The following is a 13,316-nucleotide window of genomic DNA, read 5'->3' on the forward strand; positions in this document are numbered from 1 at the left end:
ATGTTTATTTACTCCTTATAAAAATGTAGGAGATTTCTGAGGCAAGACTTCCCTTGGGTAAATCCATGTTGGCTGTGTCCCGTTAAACCATGTCTATCTAAATGTTCTATGACTTTATTCTTTATAACACTTTCCACAATTTCTCCCGGCATGGAGGTCAGGCTCTCCGGTCTATAATTTCCTGGATCTCCCCTGGAGCACTTTTTAAATATTAGGGTTACACTGGCTACCTTCCAGTCTTCAGGTACAATGGATGATTTTAATGATAGGTTACAAATGTTTACTAATAGGTCTGAAATTTCATTTTTAAGTTCCTTCAGAGCCCTGGGGTGTATACCATCCAGTCCAGGCGATTTGCTACTCTTCATTTTGTCAATCTGGCCTACTACATCTTCCAGGTTCACCATACTTTGATTCAATTCATCTGACTCATCACCCTTGAAATCTATCTCTGGAATGAGTATCTCTCCTAAGTCCTCTTCGGTAAACACTGAAGGAAAGAATTCATTTGGTCCTTCTGCAATGGCCTTATCTTTCCTAAGTGCACCTTTAACCCCTTGATCATCTAATGGTCCAACCGACTCCCTTGAGGGCTTTTTGCTTCGGATATATTTTTAAAAAGTTTATTATGAGTTTTTGCCTCTAGGGCCAACTTCTTTGCAAATTCTCTTTTAGCCAGTCTTATCAATGTCTTACATTTAACTTGCCAATGCTTATGTTTTATCCTATTTTCCTCTGATGGTTCCTTCTTCCAATTTTTGAATGAAGATCTTTTGGCTAAAATAGCCTCTTTCACCTTACTTTTTAACCATGCTGGAAATTGTTTGGCCTTCCTTCCACCTTTCTTAATGCATGGAATGCATCTGGACTGTGCTTCTAAGATGGTATTTTTAAATAATGTCCATGCCTGTTGCACACTCTACCTTTGTAGTTGCACCTTTCATTTTTTTTTTTAAATTCATTCCTCATTTTGTCAAAGTTTCCCTTTTGAAAGTTTAGTGTTAGAGCTGTGGATTTGCTTACTGTCCTCCTTTCTGTCATTAATTCAAATTTGAATATGTTATGATCACTATTGCCAAGAGAACCCACCACCATTATCTCTCTCACTAGATCCTGAATTGCTCCCTTTTGTCTATTCCTGAATCAACTGCTCCATTAAACTGTCATTTATTCCATCCAGGAACTTTATCTCTCTAGCATGTCCTGATGTTACATTTACCCAGTCATTATTGTGGTAATTGAAATCTCCCATTATTATTGCACTACCAATTTGGTTAGCTTCCCTAAGTTCTCTTAACATTTCACTGTCCATCTCATCATTTTGGCTGGGTGGATGGTAGTATACTCCTATCACTATATTCTTCCCCAACAAACAAGGGATTTCTACCCATAAAGATTCAACTGTGCATTTAGTCTCTTGCAGGATCTTTATCCTGTTGGACTTTATGCCATCCCAGACATAAAGCGCCAACCCACCACCAAGTTGTTCCTCTCCATCATTGTGATAGAATTTGTACATTGGCATAGCACTATCTCATTGGTTGTCCCTCCTTCTACCATGTCTCTCAGATGCTAATTAAGTCTATGTTACTTAAGTTCCATGCTCCCACAATACACAAGCTCCACAACACCTACCTTGGGCCTATCAGGCAGAACCAAAGCATGCTAATCTTAGAGGTGTTCTAACCATAGAATGTCAGTCCTCTTACCTAGAATTTGCAGACTTGCCATCAGACACCATCATACCACTCCAAGGCCAAGTGTCTTTCCATTACAGTGAGCATGGGTATGTGTATGAGAGGAGTGTGTGAGAAAATGAACATGTGTAAGTTTGTGTGTGAGAGAGAGGAAACATAGCCTGCCACCAGCCTTGAAGCCAAAAACATAGCTTGCCACCAGCTACAAACAGACTACCATGTCCACCCACACAAACCCTGCCACTTCCTTTAGCTACACACATAGCCACACTTTACCACTCCGATCCCCCATTTTTCTCAGCCACGTTCATACTCCCTGCTACCCCACCCTAACCACATACATACACCATGCAACACAGCATATAAATATTTTAAGATAAATTGATATGCACTTTATTAAATTGAATCCATCTAAAACTGTGATAAAAAACGTAATTCGCATGGTGAAAACCCCCAACACCCACTTATATTTAGCAGCAAAATTCCCAAGCCATATGTATCGCTAATTATCTGGAGGCAATTGGCCTGTTGCTATATTTTTTTTTCTGGCTGTATTCACTGTATAGAGTGTTCACTAGCAACACTGCAGACAGAACAAGAATGGAACAGCTCAACTTTCCCAGGGGACTTACACTGGCTGCACTTGGGAAAGGTGCACAAAATTTGCTTTTGTTTCTTTTTTTATTCCTCCTTTCCCCTTGAATTGGGGTGCAGAATCCATTGTAGAAGGCAGGCGATAAAGAGTCACTAGCCCTGGGAGCTAGTGTTCTGAGGGTTGCTGGCTCTCAGAGTGTTCTTTTCTGGTTGCTGTTGGATGGATAAGGCTGATAGGGGGTCTCTTCTACACAAGACAGTACTGTCTCCTCCCAACCCTCGATGGGTTTCACTCTCCAATACAGCGTCGGAAAGCAAAGAAGGGATGGGCAAAATAGGGGAACCCAGGATTTCTACCTCCTCCCACCTATGGGTGGAATTCTTGGGCACCTCCACTGTCCACAGCTGCAGTACAGGCTGCTGATACTACTAATCCCACCTGAGTGTCAGATAGATTGATGGCCAAACCACCAATATAAGCACTTTTTTTTTTTTTTTATAAAGAATGCTAAAAACAGACTCACCTGACCAACTCCTCCAAAGTGAACTCTAAGTCACCCTCTTTCAGCCGTCCTGCTAGGACTCCCAGTGCTGACTTTAGCAGCTTACGGTTCTCATACTGACAGAACCCATTCCTGAACAAGAAAACAAAAATCTTATTCTGAATCTGTTACCTACTGAACTTCAATCAACATAGTAATAATAGATGTTGGTAGGAACAAAAAGCAAATGGTCCATTCAGTCTGTTCAGTTATTTCTGGCCAAATTACCAAGGATATATCCTAGTGACTACAGTAAAGCTTGACCACATGTAGGATATAGCTGCTGATCCAAGACATTTTTTGTCATTTTCCTTCATCCTCATAGTAACTGAGCATGCCAAATCCCATTTTTAGTTCACAGCCAGCAGCCCCCCCCCCCTCCCTTTTCATCAGAGAACCACAGGGTCCCAAAATAATCCAAACAGCCACCAACATCAGCGCGACTGTTATCCAAACATCTGGCCTCCTTAGTCCCCAGGGTTTTTCCATACAAAATTATTTTAGTATGTGGTTGTGAAAGAGATGTCAGCCCTGTGCCTTCATTTCCTAAGCAGAATTTGTGTACAACAGTAGCTACTGTACTCACTGAGGCATTGGCTCAACAGTGCAAGATCTTAGAAAGCATCTAGTGCAGAAGTAGGCAACTCTGATCGAGTGTTAAGCCAGTCAGATTTTTTAAATATCCAGACTGAATATTCATGAGATATATTTGCATGCAGATGCATCTAATGCATATTCATTGCGGATATCCTAGAGTCACCTATCCTTGATCTAGCAAGTGACCCTACTCAGGGACACTCCTGCACCAATTCTGAGGATTTCTCTCTCTTGACTGCTGTCTACACGGCTGCCAGTGGCTGTGAAGAGCAAGTGCTCATTGAGGCTGCTGTACACCTGTCTTACCCGATGCAATTATATGAACATAAATGCCATACTGGGTCAGACCAAAAGTCCATAAAGCCCAGCATCCTGTCTCAGACAATGGTCAAACCAGGTCACAACAAGCCACAGCATCCCAAAGAATAAATCCAATCCTCCTTGCTCTTATCCAGGGATAAGCAATGGCTTTCCCAAGTCTACATGGTTAATGGTTTATGAAATTTTTTCCAAAACTTGTCTAAATCCTACACTAACTGCTTTAACCACATCTTCTAGCAACAAGTTCCATACTAATTGTGTATTGTGTGAAAAAATATTTTGTCTGATTTGTTTTAGATGTGCTCTTAGCTTCTAGTTCTAATAGTATTTGAAAGGTAAATAACCATTCCCTGTTTACCCAATCCACCCAGCTCAAAATTGTATAGACCTCTATCATATCTCCTTTCAACCATCTCTTCTTCAGGATGAAAAGCCCCAACTTATCCTTTCTTCATAGGGGAGCCCTTCCATTTCTTGTATCATTTTGGTTGCTCTTCTCTGTACCTTTTCTAGTTCTGCTATATCTTTATTAAGACAGGGAAACCGAAATTGCACACAATAGGCTGAAAAAATTGATTTGCGTTTACAGACCACCTTTTTTTCTAAAAAGGATCCTATCACATAAACCTCTGATATGTTAAGAGTTTGAGTACTAGAACTGCATGAATACTTCTCATTGGCAGAAATAAGAAGAAACATTATTATTACCAGCTACAGTGAAGTAAATAAAGAGAGCAACTTGGTCAGGGTTACACAGCATCATTAATAATTTAACCTACTGGCCTTGCATCTCGGTTGTTCTCCAGATTTCCAGCTCAACATTTTGACCACATCTCCTAAACTCACCAACCAAAAAGAGTATGTAAGATCTGAAGTAGCAGTTGATAGCAGGAGGACATGAAATGATACTCCTTTAAATCCACGCCTGGTGCATCCACTACTCCATGGTTTTCTGTCAACAATACCTTCAAAACAACAAAAAAACAAAACAAAACAGGACCAGGTTCAATATTTGCTTTTAGAGGAACTAGATCCTCTCTCTAATTGTTAGTTTGTAATAGTTTGATGAAATAACACATTTAGAATTTCAGGGAATGCAGATAAGAAAACAGAAATTTTGCACAAGAGTAAAATTAACAGTGAGGCTACACATTGACATCCTAGTACTAATATTTTTTCTGCAGCAACCCATATAGTAACATGGCAGCATAGCAGGTGATCACAGGTAAGGACCAATTGACCTATCTAGTTTGCCCAGTTGTATTTCACTTTAGTTCTTATCCAAGTCACCAGGGAGATGCAGGAACATAAAGTCAGTCCCAAACTTCAAAATTTTGTACAAACAAATATTTAATTCATTATATCGGCAACTCCATTGCTTAAAAGACGCAAAAGTTTATCAACACGGCGTCCCCCGACACGGACCCGTGTTTCGCCAAACACGGCTGCGTCGGGGGGTGGGGTGGGGGGGGGGGGGGAACGGCTCTCCTTGCATGAAATGGTTCACCCATATCTGGACGACTGGCTCATCCGAGCGAAGTCGAGAGCCCTTTGCGAGACAGCAGTCATGAGTCTTCTGGAATCTCTCAGCTGGAATGTCAATCAGGCAAAGAGCAACCTCCTCCCGTCTCAGATGCTGGACTTCTTGGGAGCAAGGTTCGACACCCGTGTGGAGAAGGTGTTCCTCCAGCCAGACTGGATTGCCAAATTGACTCAGCAGGTCTGTTGTCTCTTGTCGCTTTCACTTCCCAAGGTCTGGGACTACTTGCAGGTCCTCGGTTCCATGCCGTCCATGCTGGAGTTGGTCCCGTTGACCTTTACTCATATGAGACCCTTACAAAGAGTGTTACTCTCCCGTTGGAATCCAAAGTCGGAGGAATTTCAGGTCCCCTTTCCTCTCACAGATTCAGCCAGGTCCAGTCTTGGCTGGTGGCTTATCCCGGAGCACTTGAGTCACGGTGTGGACCTTCAGGTTCCTCAGTGGGTCGTAGTAACCATGGATGCCAGTCTTTTCGACTGGGGAGCGGTCTGTCAGTCCCAATCAGTTCAGGGCCAATGGTCATCGGAGGCAGTGAGCTGGTCCATCAATCGCCTGGAGATCAAGGCAGTTCGGATGGTGCTGCGGCACTTCCTACCACTGAAACACAACCGGGTGGTCAGAGTCCTGTCCGACAATGCGACGACGGTGGCCTACCTCAACTGGCAGGGTGGCACCAAGGGTCAGGCAGTGGCTGCCGAAGTGGAACAACTCATGGCCTGGGTGGAATGGCATCTTGCCCTTCTTACGGCATCCCACATCGCTGGAACAGATAACCTACAGGCGGATTTCCTGAGTTGGGAGCGGATCGATCCAGGAGAGTGGGAACTTTCTGACAAAGCGATGGGCCTAGTCTCTCGCAGATGGGGGCCTCCCCACCTGGACTTGGCTACTTAAAGAAATGCCAAAGCTCCACATTTCTTCAGTCACAGAAGGGAACACAGAGCAGAGGTAGTCGACGTGCTGGTACTTCCGTGGCGAGCCAAAGTACTCCCTCTATGCCTTCCCTCCCTGACCTCTGATCGGCAAGATTCTCCGACGGATAGAGATCCATCCAGGGAAGATAATTCTAGTGGCCCCGATGGCCGTGGTTCGCGGACCTGGGCAATCTTGCGGTGGACGGTCCTCTGAGGCTTGGACATCTTCCAAATCTGCTTCATCAAGGCCCTATATTTTTCGACCAGGTGGAATGCTTTTGTCTAGCGGCCTGGCTTTTGAAAGGTGGCAATTGAAGAAGAAAGGTTATTTGGAGGATGTGATTACTACTCTTCTGCAAGCAAGGAAGACTTTTGCCTCCCTGACTTACGTCAGGATATGGAGAGTCTTCAAATCGTGGTGTTGTAAACAGGGAGTTCTCCCCCGCCAGTCTTTGGTGGCGCACATTCTAGCATTCTCACAGAGAGGCTTAGCCAAATGGTTGTCCTTTAATTCCCTTCGGATCCAAGTGGCCGCCTTGGGTTCTCTGTTAGGCAAGGTACATGGTAGAACTCTGGCGTCCCATCCGGATGTGGTGCGTTTTTTCCAGGGGGGGGTGAATCATTTGAATCCTCCTGTCCATCCAATTTGTCCATCCTGGAGCTTTAATTTGGTGCTTAGGGTCTTGTGTGACACTCCCTTTGAATGTATTAAGCGGGCCACTTTAAAGGACCTCACAATAAAGAGTGTGTTTTTGGTGGAGATCTGCTTGGCCCAGAGGATCATGGAGATCCAGGCCCTTTCTTGTAGGGAGCCTTTTTTGCGGACTTCTGATTCTGGAGTCTCTCTTAGAACGGTTCCTTCCTTTTTGCCAAAGGTGGTTTCGACCTTCCACTTAAGTCAATCAGTGGAGCTCCTGGCTTTTTAGCATATCTCTCCAGATATATCTCATGAGAGGGAGTTGAAGCGCCTGGATGTTAGAAGGGCTCTGTTGCGCTATTTGGAGGTCACAAATTCTTTCCGGGTTTCCGATCATTTGTTTGTCTTGTGGAGCGGAGCTAAGAAGGGTCATAAAGCGTCCAAGGTGACCATTGCACGATGGTTGAAAGAAGTTATTTCATCTACTTACATTTGTCAAGGCCGACCTATTCGAGATGGGTTGAAAGTGCACTCGATACGATCTCAAGAGGCTTCGTGGGCTGAATTCCAGTTGGTATTGCCGCAAGAAATCTGCAGAGCAGCAACCTGGAAGACTCTACATACATTTGCTAGACACTACCGTTTGGATGTCCAGGCTCCGGACATTAGCAACTTTGGAAGTGGTGTCATTCGAGTGGGACTTTCAACGTCCCACCCTAAATAGGAAAGCTTTGGTACATCCCAGCAGTCTGGACTGATCTGGGTACATACAGGGAAAGGAAAATTGGTTCTTACCTGCTAATTTTCGTTCCTGTAGTACCACAGAGCAGTCCAGATGCCCTCCTTTTACAGGGGATTTACTAAGTTTTTTTCTTGAGAGTCCACTCTGATAGTCATTTTTTGCTGCAGAGGGCTCAGAAGAAGGCTACAGGTTTCTTCTTATTCTGAGTTTGGCATTTTTTTTTTGCCAGTTTCTGTTAAACATTCTCTGTTTTGTCCTTGCTTGATCCACTATCATTCTCATTTCTGCTTGGATAATCTTTATACTGAGGAGATGCAGGTGGCATACCAGGTTAAGAGGGGGTGCGCTCTTCAAGTTTTTCTCTGTCTTCATCAGCTGGAAGGGAGGCATAACCCAGCAGTCTGGACTGATCTGTGGTACTACAGGAATGAAAATTAGCAGGTAAGAACAAATTTTCCTATAGGAACTTAGGGAAAATAAAGCAGTGGCAAAGCTAGAGTACAAAGCCAGACATGTAATGATGCAGGTTCCTGCTTGTCATCACTGTGGGCAGTTTCATACAGGCTGATACAGTAAAGTTCGCGGGAGAGCACCCGCTGTCCTGTGCGCGCAATACAGTAAGACAAAATATTTAAATTAGGGCCCGCGGTAAAAAGAGGTGCTAGGGACACTAGCGCGTCCCTAGCACCTCTTTTTGGACAGGAGCGGTGGCTGTCAGCGGGTTTGACAGCCGACGCTCAATTTTGCCAGCGTCGGTTCTCGAGCCCGCTGACAGCCTTTGGGTAGGCGCTAATTTCTTAAAGTAAAATGTGCGGCTTGGCTGCACATTTTACTTACTGTATCGCGCGGGAATGACTAATAGGGCCATCAACATGCATTTGCATGTTGCGGGTGCTATTAGTCTCGGGGGGGTTGGACGCGCGTTTTCGACACGCTATTACCCCTTAAGCTAGCGCGTCAAAAATGCGCGTCCAAATGCAGGTTAACAGTGCGCTCCACTGGATACAGTACAGTGCGCTCCACCGGAGCGCACTGTACTGTATCGGCCTGATAGTGAATGTGACTGTAGAAATGTAGTTTTAAATTTGTGCTGTGTTGAGCCTGTGAATTAATCTGTTAGTAGCCAAAGTTTATAGTTTCTTTTACTGTGTAACAGTTTTTCGGACTCCATAATCCCAAAAACTGCACTCTTCACACCAGTGACCATATAATATACACTGTTTCTGATTTCCCTATTAGAACAGAGCTTACAATAAATAAATAAGTAAATAAATAAAATAGACAAGAGTTTCTAGGAAACAACCTAATAGAGGTGTGATTAGAAAGAGTTGGCAAGATCTAACAAGGTGCAAGCCCTCTCACCTGGAAATAATTGTGCATGTTCTCCATGTGATTGCACAATGGGTTCAGGAGCTGGATGGTGCTGTGAGTAACCTCTTGAGCCGACCTCTGGCGCAGCTGTGAGAATCCAATGGTCCTGCCACTTTTAGGCTATGGTTACAATTAGTGAGCCAGTATTTAATTCAATTCAAGTTATGAATTTAATTCAATTCAAGTTATGAATTTCAACTCCTTAGAGAGACCCAATGCAATTTACATACAGCAATAATAGAGTTGACATATACAATGCACAATAATTACATTAGAATAATGTACAATACAATCAACAGTTACAGTACTTGAAAGTATCGTATAAAACTTAGCCACTATCCTCTCCCGAAATCAAATGCTCTGTAAGGGCCCTGGGCCCCCATCCCAGCCACTCATCTAGTACTTTCATCCTTGTACATTTAACACCCAGTCCCCTCCTTTCAGCAAAAAACAGAACAAAATATCCAGGTTTTCATTTTTTTTTCTAAATTGTGAGTAGTCTTTTTAAAACCTAACTTCCACTAGGAGAATGTCTCACTACAGTGGAGCAACAGATAAAGCTCTTAGGCACTTTTTACTAGGCGAGTTTCCTGTAGTCCTGGGATACACAATAACACTGAGGAAAGTGATGTCATCCCAGGAACATACTGCACCAATCTCACTAAAAGAAAGTCTGAACCCCTACAATTTCATAATGTTAATATCATACTCAAGACCTTAAACCTAATCCATTGGTAACCAGTGCAACCTTTGCAACAAAAAAAATGCCAGATCTCTGGCTTTCAAATTTCCAAAGGAAAATTAGTTTCTTACCTGATAATTTTCGTTCCTGTAGTACCACGGATCAGTCCAGACTGCTGGGTTTTGCTCCCCCTCTAGCAGATAGAGACAGAGATGTTTTAAAAACAAAGCTTCACCTTCTATAGGAAAGTGCACCTACAGTCCACCAGTATTTCGTAATGACAAAGCAAGATGGCTCCCATAAGATACCATAACTATATACACTAACTCCTGAACAAGAAAAGGAAAAAACGTTACCACCGGGTCACTTAACCCCAGTAAGATTGGAACCTATAGAACCACACAGGCCAGAAGGAACGGGAAAAAAATTAAAAAATCTGCAGAAAATAATGGCAAGGCGAGCGGACTCTCCCCCACTTGAACCACTCTGACAGGGTGGGCCTCTGGACTGATCCGTGGTACTACAGGAACGAAAATTATCAGGTAAGAAACTAATTTTCCTTTCCCTGTACGACCCGGATCAGTCCAGACTGCTGGGATGTACCAGAGCTGTACCTATCCGGGGTGGGATCCAGAGAGGCCCGCCCGTAGCACACCTTCTCCGAATCCTCCCGAATCAGTAGCCTGCACATCCAATCGGTAATGTCGCGAGAAAGTATGCAGTGCCTTCCACGTCGCCGCCCTAGAGATCTCCTGTGGAGAAACGAAATGAGACTCCGCCCAGGACGCTGCTTGCAACCTAGTAGAATTTTATTTATTTATTTATTTAAGGTTTTTTTATACCGGCATTCATGAACTCGTTCACATCATGTCGGTTTACAGAAAACAGGGGTGCGGATAATACAACCAAAAAACATAAATAACGTGATGAAGAGAAGAGAAAAATGAATTTAACATTTTTCTATACCGACCTTCATAGTTAAATACCATATCAGGTCGGTTTACATCGAACAGGGGTAAAACTAAGGTAAAGGAAAAAAACAAAGTTACATTAAACGAGGACCGTGAACTTGGAAGCTTAGGTAGCTGGAAGAAGAAAGATTAAGTTAAGTTAAAGGGAGACATAACAAATTCCAGACTAGAGTTAGTCCAGACTAGAGTTAGTCCACATGTTAGAGTCGGTATCCATGTCGTCCAGGAAATCAGAGGAGGGGAGGTTCCATTGTTTGTGAGTAGATAACGCCTAATGTGTGTCCCAGGGTTCTGAGAAGGCTTGGCGGAACAGCCACGTTTTGAGTTTTTTCTTAAAAGTTAGCAGGCAAGGTTCCAGCCTGAGTTCTGCAGGGAGGTTGTTCCAGATGGCTGGGCCTGCTGTCGAAAATGCTCGGTCCCTAGATGCGATGAGTCGTGTGGCTTTGGTTGGGGGGGGCTTGTAGCGTACCTTTGGATATTTCTCTAATTGGTCTGTTAGATGTATGGAGTTTTAACGGAATTTCAAGGTCGAGATAAAGGAGATTGTGGATGGATTTGTGTATTAATGTTAAAGATTTGTGTAGGACTCTGTGGTTGACTGGTAACCAGTGGTTTCGGAGGATGGGTGTAATATGATCTCTCCGGTTGGTGCTGGTCAGGATTCTGGCCGCAGCATTTTGTATCATCTGAAGTGGCTTGATGGTTGAGCTGGGTAGTCCTGTGAGGAGCCCGAAGGCCTACTGGAAGAACTCGGCCCTTTAGCAAATAAGCGGAGCTGATAGCCTCTTTCATCCAACGAGCAATAGTAGCTTTTGAAGCCATGTGACCCCGTCGAGGACCATTCCAGAGCACAAAGAGATGATCCGACATGCGAAACTCATTCGTGACTTCCAAGTAGCGTAGAAGCGCTCTACGAACATCCAGCTTCCGTAATCGTGGCACAGAGGATCTGAACGGTCCAGATCCCCAAAGGCTGGAAGCTCCACTGATTGATTGACATGAAAAGAAGATACTACCTTCGGCAGAAAAGAAGGAACTGTGCAGATGGAAACACCCGAATCGGAGATCCTCAAGAAAGACTCCCAGCAAGAAAGAGCTTGGAGCTCTGACACTCACCGAGCTGAAGTGATAGCGACGAGAAAAATCACCTTCAATGTAAGATCCTTCAGAGTTGTCCTCCTTAAAGGCTCAAAGGGCACCTCACACAGGGCTGTAAGTACCACATTCAGACTCCAAGAAGGACAAGGCTGGTGAAGCGGAGGACGTAAATGCTTAGCTGCCCGAAGGAATCACGCCACGTCAGGATGCGCCACCAAAGTTCCGCCTTGCACCGTCCCACGCAAACAACCAAGGGCTGCTACCTGCACACGTAATGAACTACACGATAAGCCCATGGACAGCCCCTTTTGCAGAAAACACAAAATATTGGATACGGAAGCCTTGGTCGGTGAAACGTCTCGATCAAGATACCAGGCCTCAAAAATCTTCCAAACCCGAACGTACGCAAGATTAGTGGATGTTTTGTGCGAATGGAGAAGAGTAGCCACTACCGCAGGAGTATAACCCTTGTCACTTAGGCAGCGCCACTCAAAAGCCATGCTGCTAGACAGAAGTGATCGGCTTCTTCCAAACAAACAGGTCCTTGATGAAGCAAATCCGGGATTCCTGGAAACCGAATGGGACCCGCCGTCGCGAGATTGAGGAGGTCTGCGAACCAAGGACGTCTCGGCCATTCCGGTGCTATCAAAATCACCGGCGCTGAATGACGCTCTATCCAACGGAGCACTTTGCTGATTAACGGCCAGGATGGAAACGCGTACAGAAGAATGTCTATGGGCCAGGGTAGAGCCAGAGCATCTACTCCTTCCACTCCTGGCTCTCGGCGGCGCGAGTAGAACCGTGGGGCTTTGGCGGTCCGAAAAGTCGCCAATAGATCCATGCTGGGCGTTCCCCACGCTAGGCATATGCGCTGAAATGCGTCCTCTGACAATTCCCATTCTCCGGGATCGAGATGGTGTCAACTGAGGAAATCCGCTTGGACGTTGTCCATGCTGGCAATATGAGACGCCGCAATGCTGATCAAGTGACGTTCTGCCCAGCTGAACAACTGAGCTGCTTCCTCCGACACAGAATGACTCTTGGTTCCTCTTTGACGGTTGATATAAGCCACCATGGTCACATTGTCCGACAATATCCGGACTGCCCTCCCCTGTAGGAGAGGATCAAAGGCTTGTAACGCTAACCGCACTGCCCAGGTCTCCAACCGATTGACTGACCACAGAGACTCCTCGGGAGACCATAAGCCCTGCACGGACTTCCTCTGGCACACCCCTCCCCAGCCGGAGAGACTGGCATCCATGGTGACCATTGTCCATTCGAGAATCTCCAGGGGAACTCCCCTGGATAGATTGTCTGTCTCCAGCCACCACACTAGGCTGTTTCTCGCCACTTGTGTAAGCGGCAATGGAAGAAAAAACTGTTCGGATACTGGGTTCCAACGGGACAGTAATGCATACTGCAGGGGCCACATATGAGCAAATGCCCATGGCACCAGCTCTAAGGTCAACGCCATGGACCCAAGAACCTGTAGATATTCTCGAACCCTGGGAGAAATTTTGAGCAACAGACTCTGCACTTGAGCATGTAACTTGATGATGTGGTCCATGGTGAGAAAATCTCGGCCCCTCTGGGTGTCGAAGAGCACTCCC

The 13,316-nt window shown here is 45.0% G+C and overlaps 1 protein-coding gene across 3 annotated transcripts in view; it reads right to left on the reverse strand.

The window, feature by feature from the left end:
- The window catches only part of FANCD2 (FA complementation group D2), a 536,781-nt gene that overhangs the window by 111,715 nt on the left and 411,750 nt on the right, over positions 1-13,316 (reverse strand). For all 3 annotated transcript variants that reach the window (XM_029599610.1, XM_029599611.1, XM_029599609.1), the window contains 3 exons: positions 8,947-9,075; positions 4,598-4,716; positions 2,816-2,926 (listed from right to left, as the gene is read on the reverse strand). In XM_029599610.1, the coding sequence (XP_029455470.1) occupies positions 2,816-2,926; positions 4,598-4,716; positions 8,947-9,075 (359 nt within the window). The remainder of the gene's footprint in view (positions 1-2,815; positions 2,927-4,597; positions 4,717-8,946; positions 9,076-13,316) is intronic.

The sequence above is a fragment of the Rhinatrema bivittatum genome, chromosome 4 (assembly GCF_901001135.1).
Source record: "Rhinatrema bivittatum chromosome 4, aRhiBiv1.1, whole genome shotgun sequence".
Lineage (NCBI taxonomy): Eukaryota > Metazoa > Chordata > Amphibia > Gymnophiona > Rhinatrematidae > Rhinatrema > Rhinatrema bivittatum.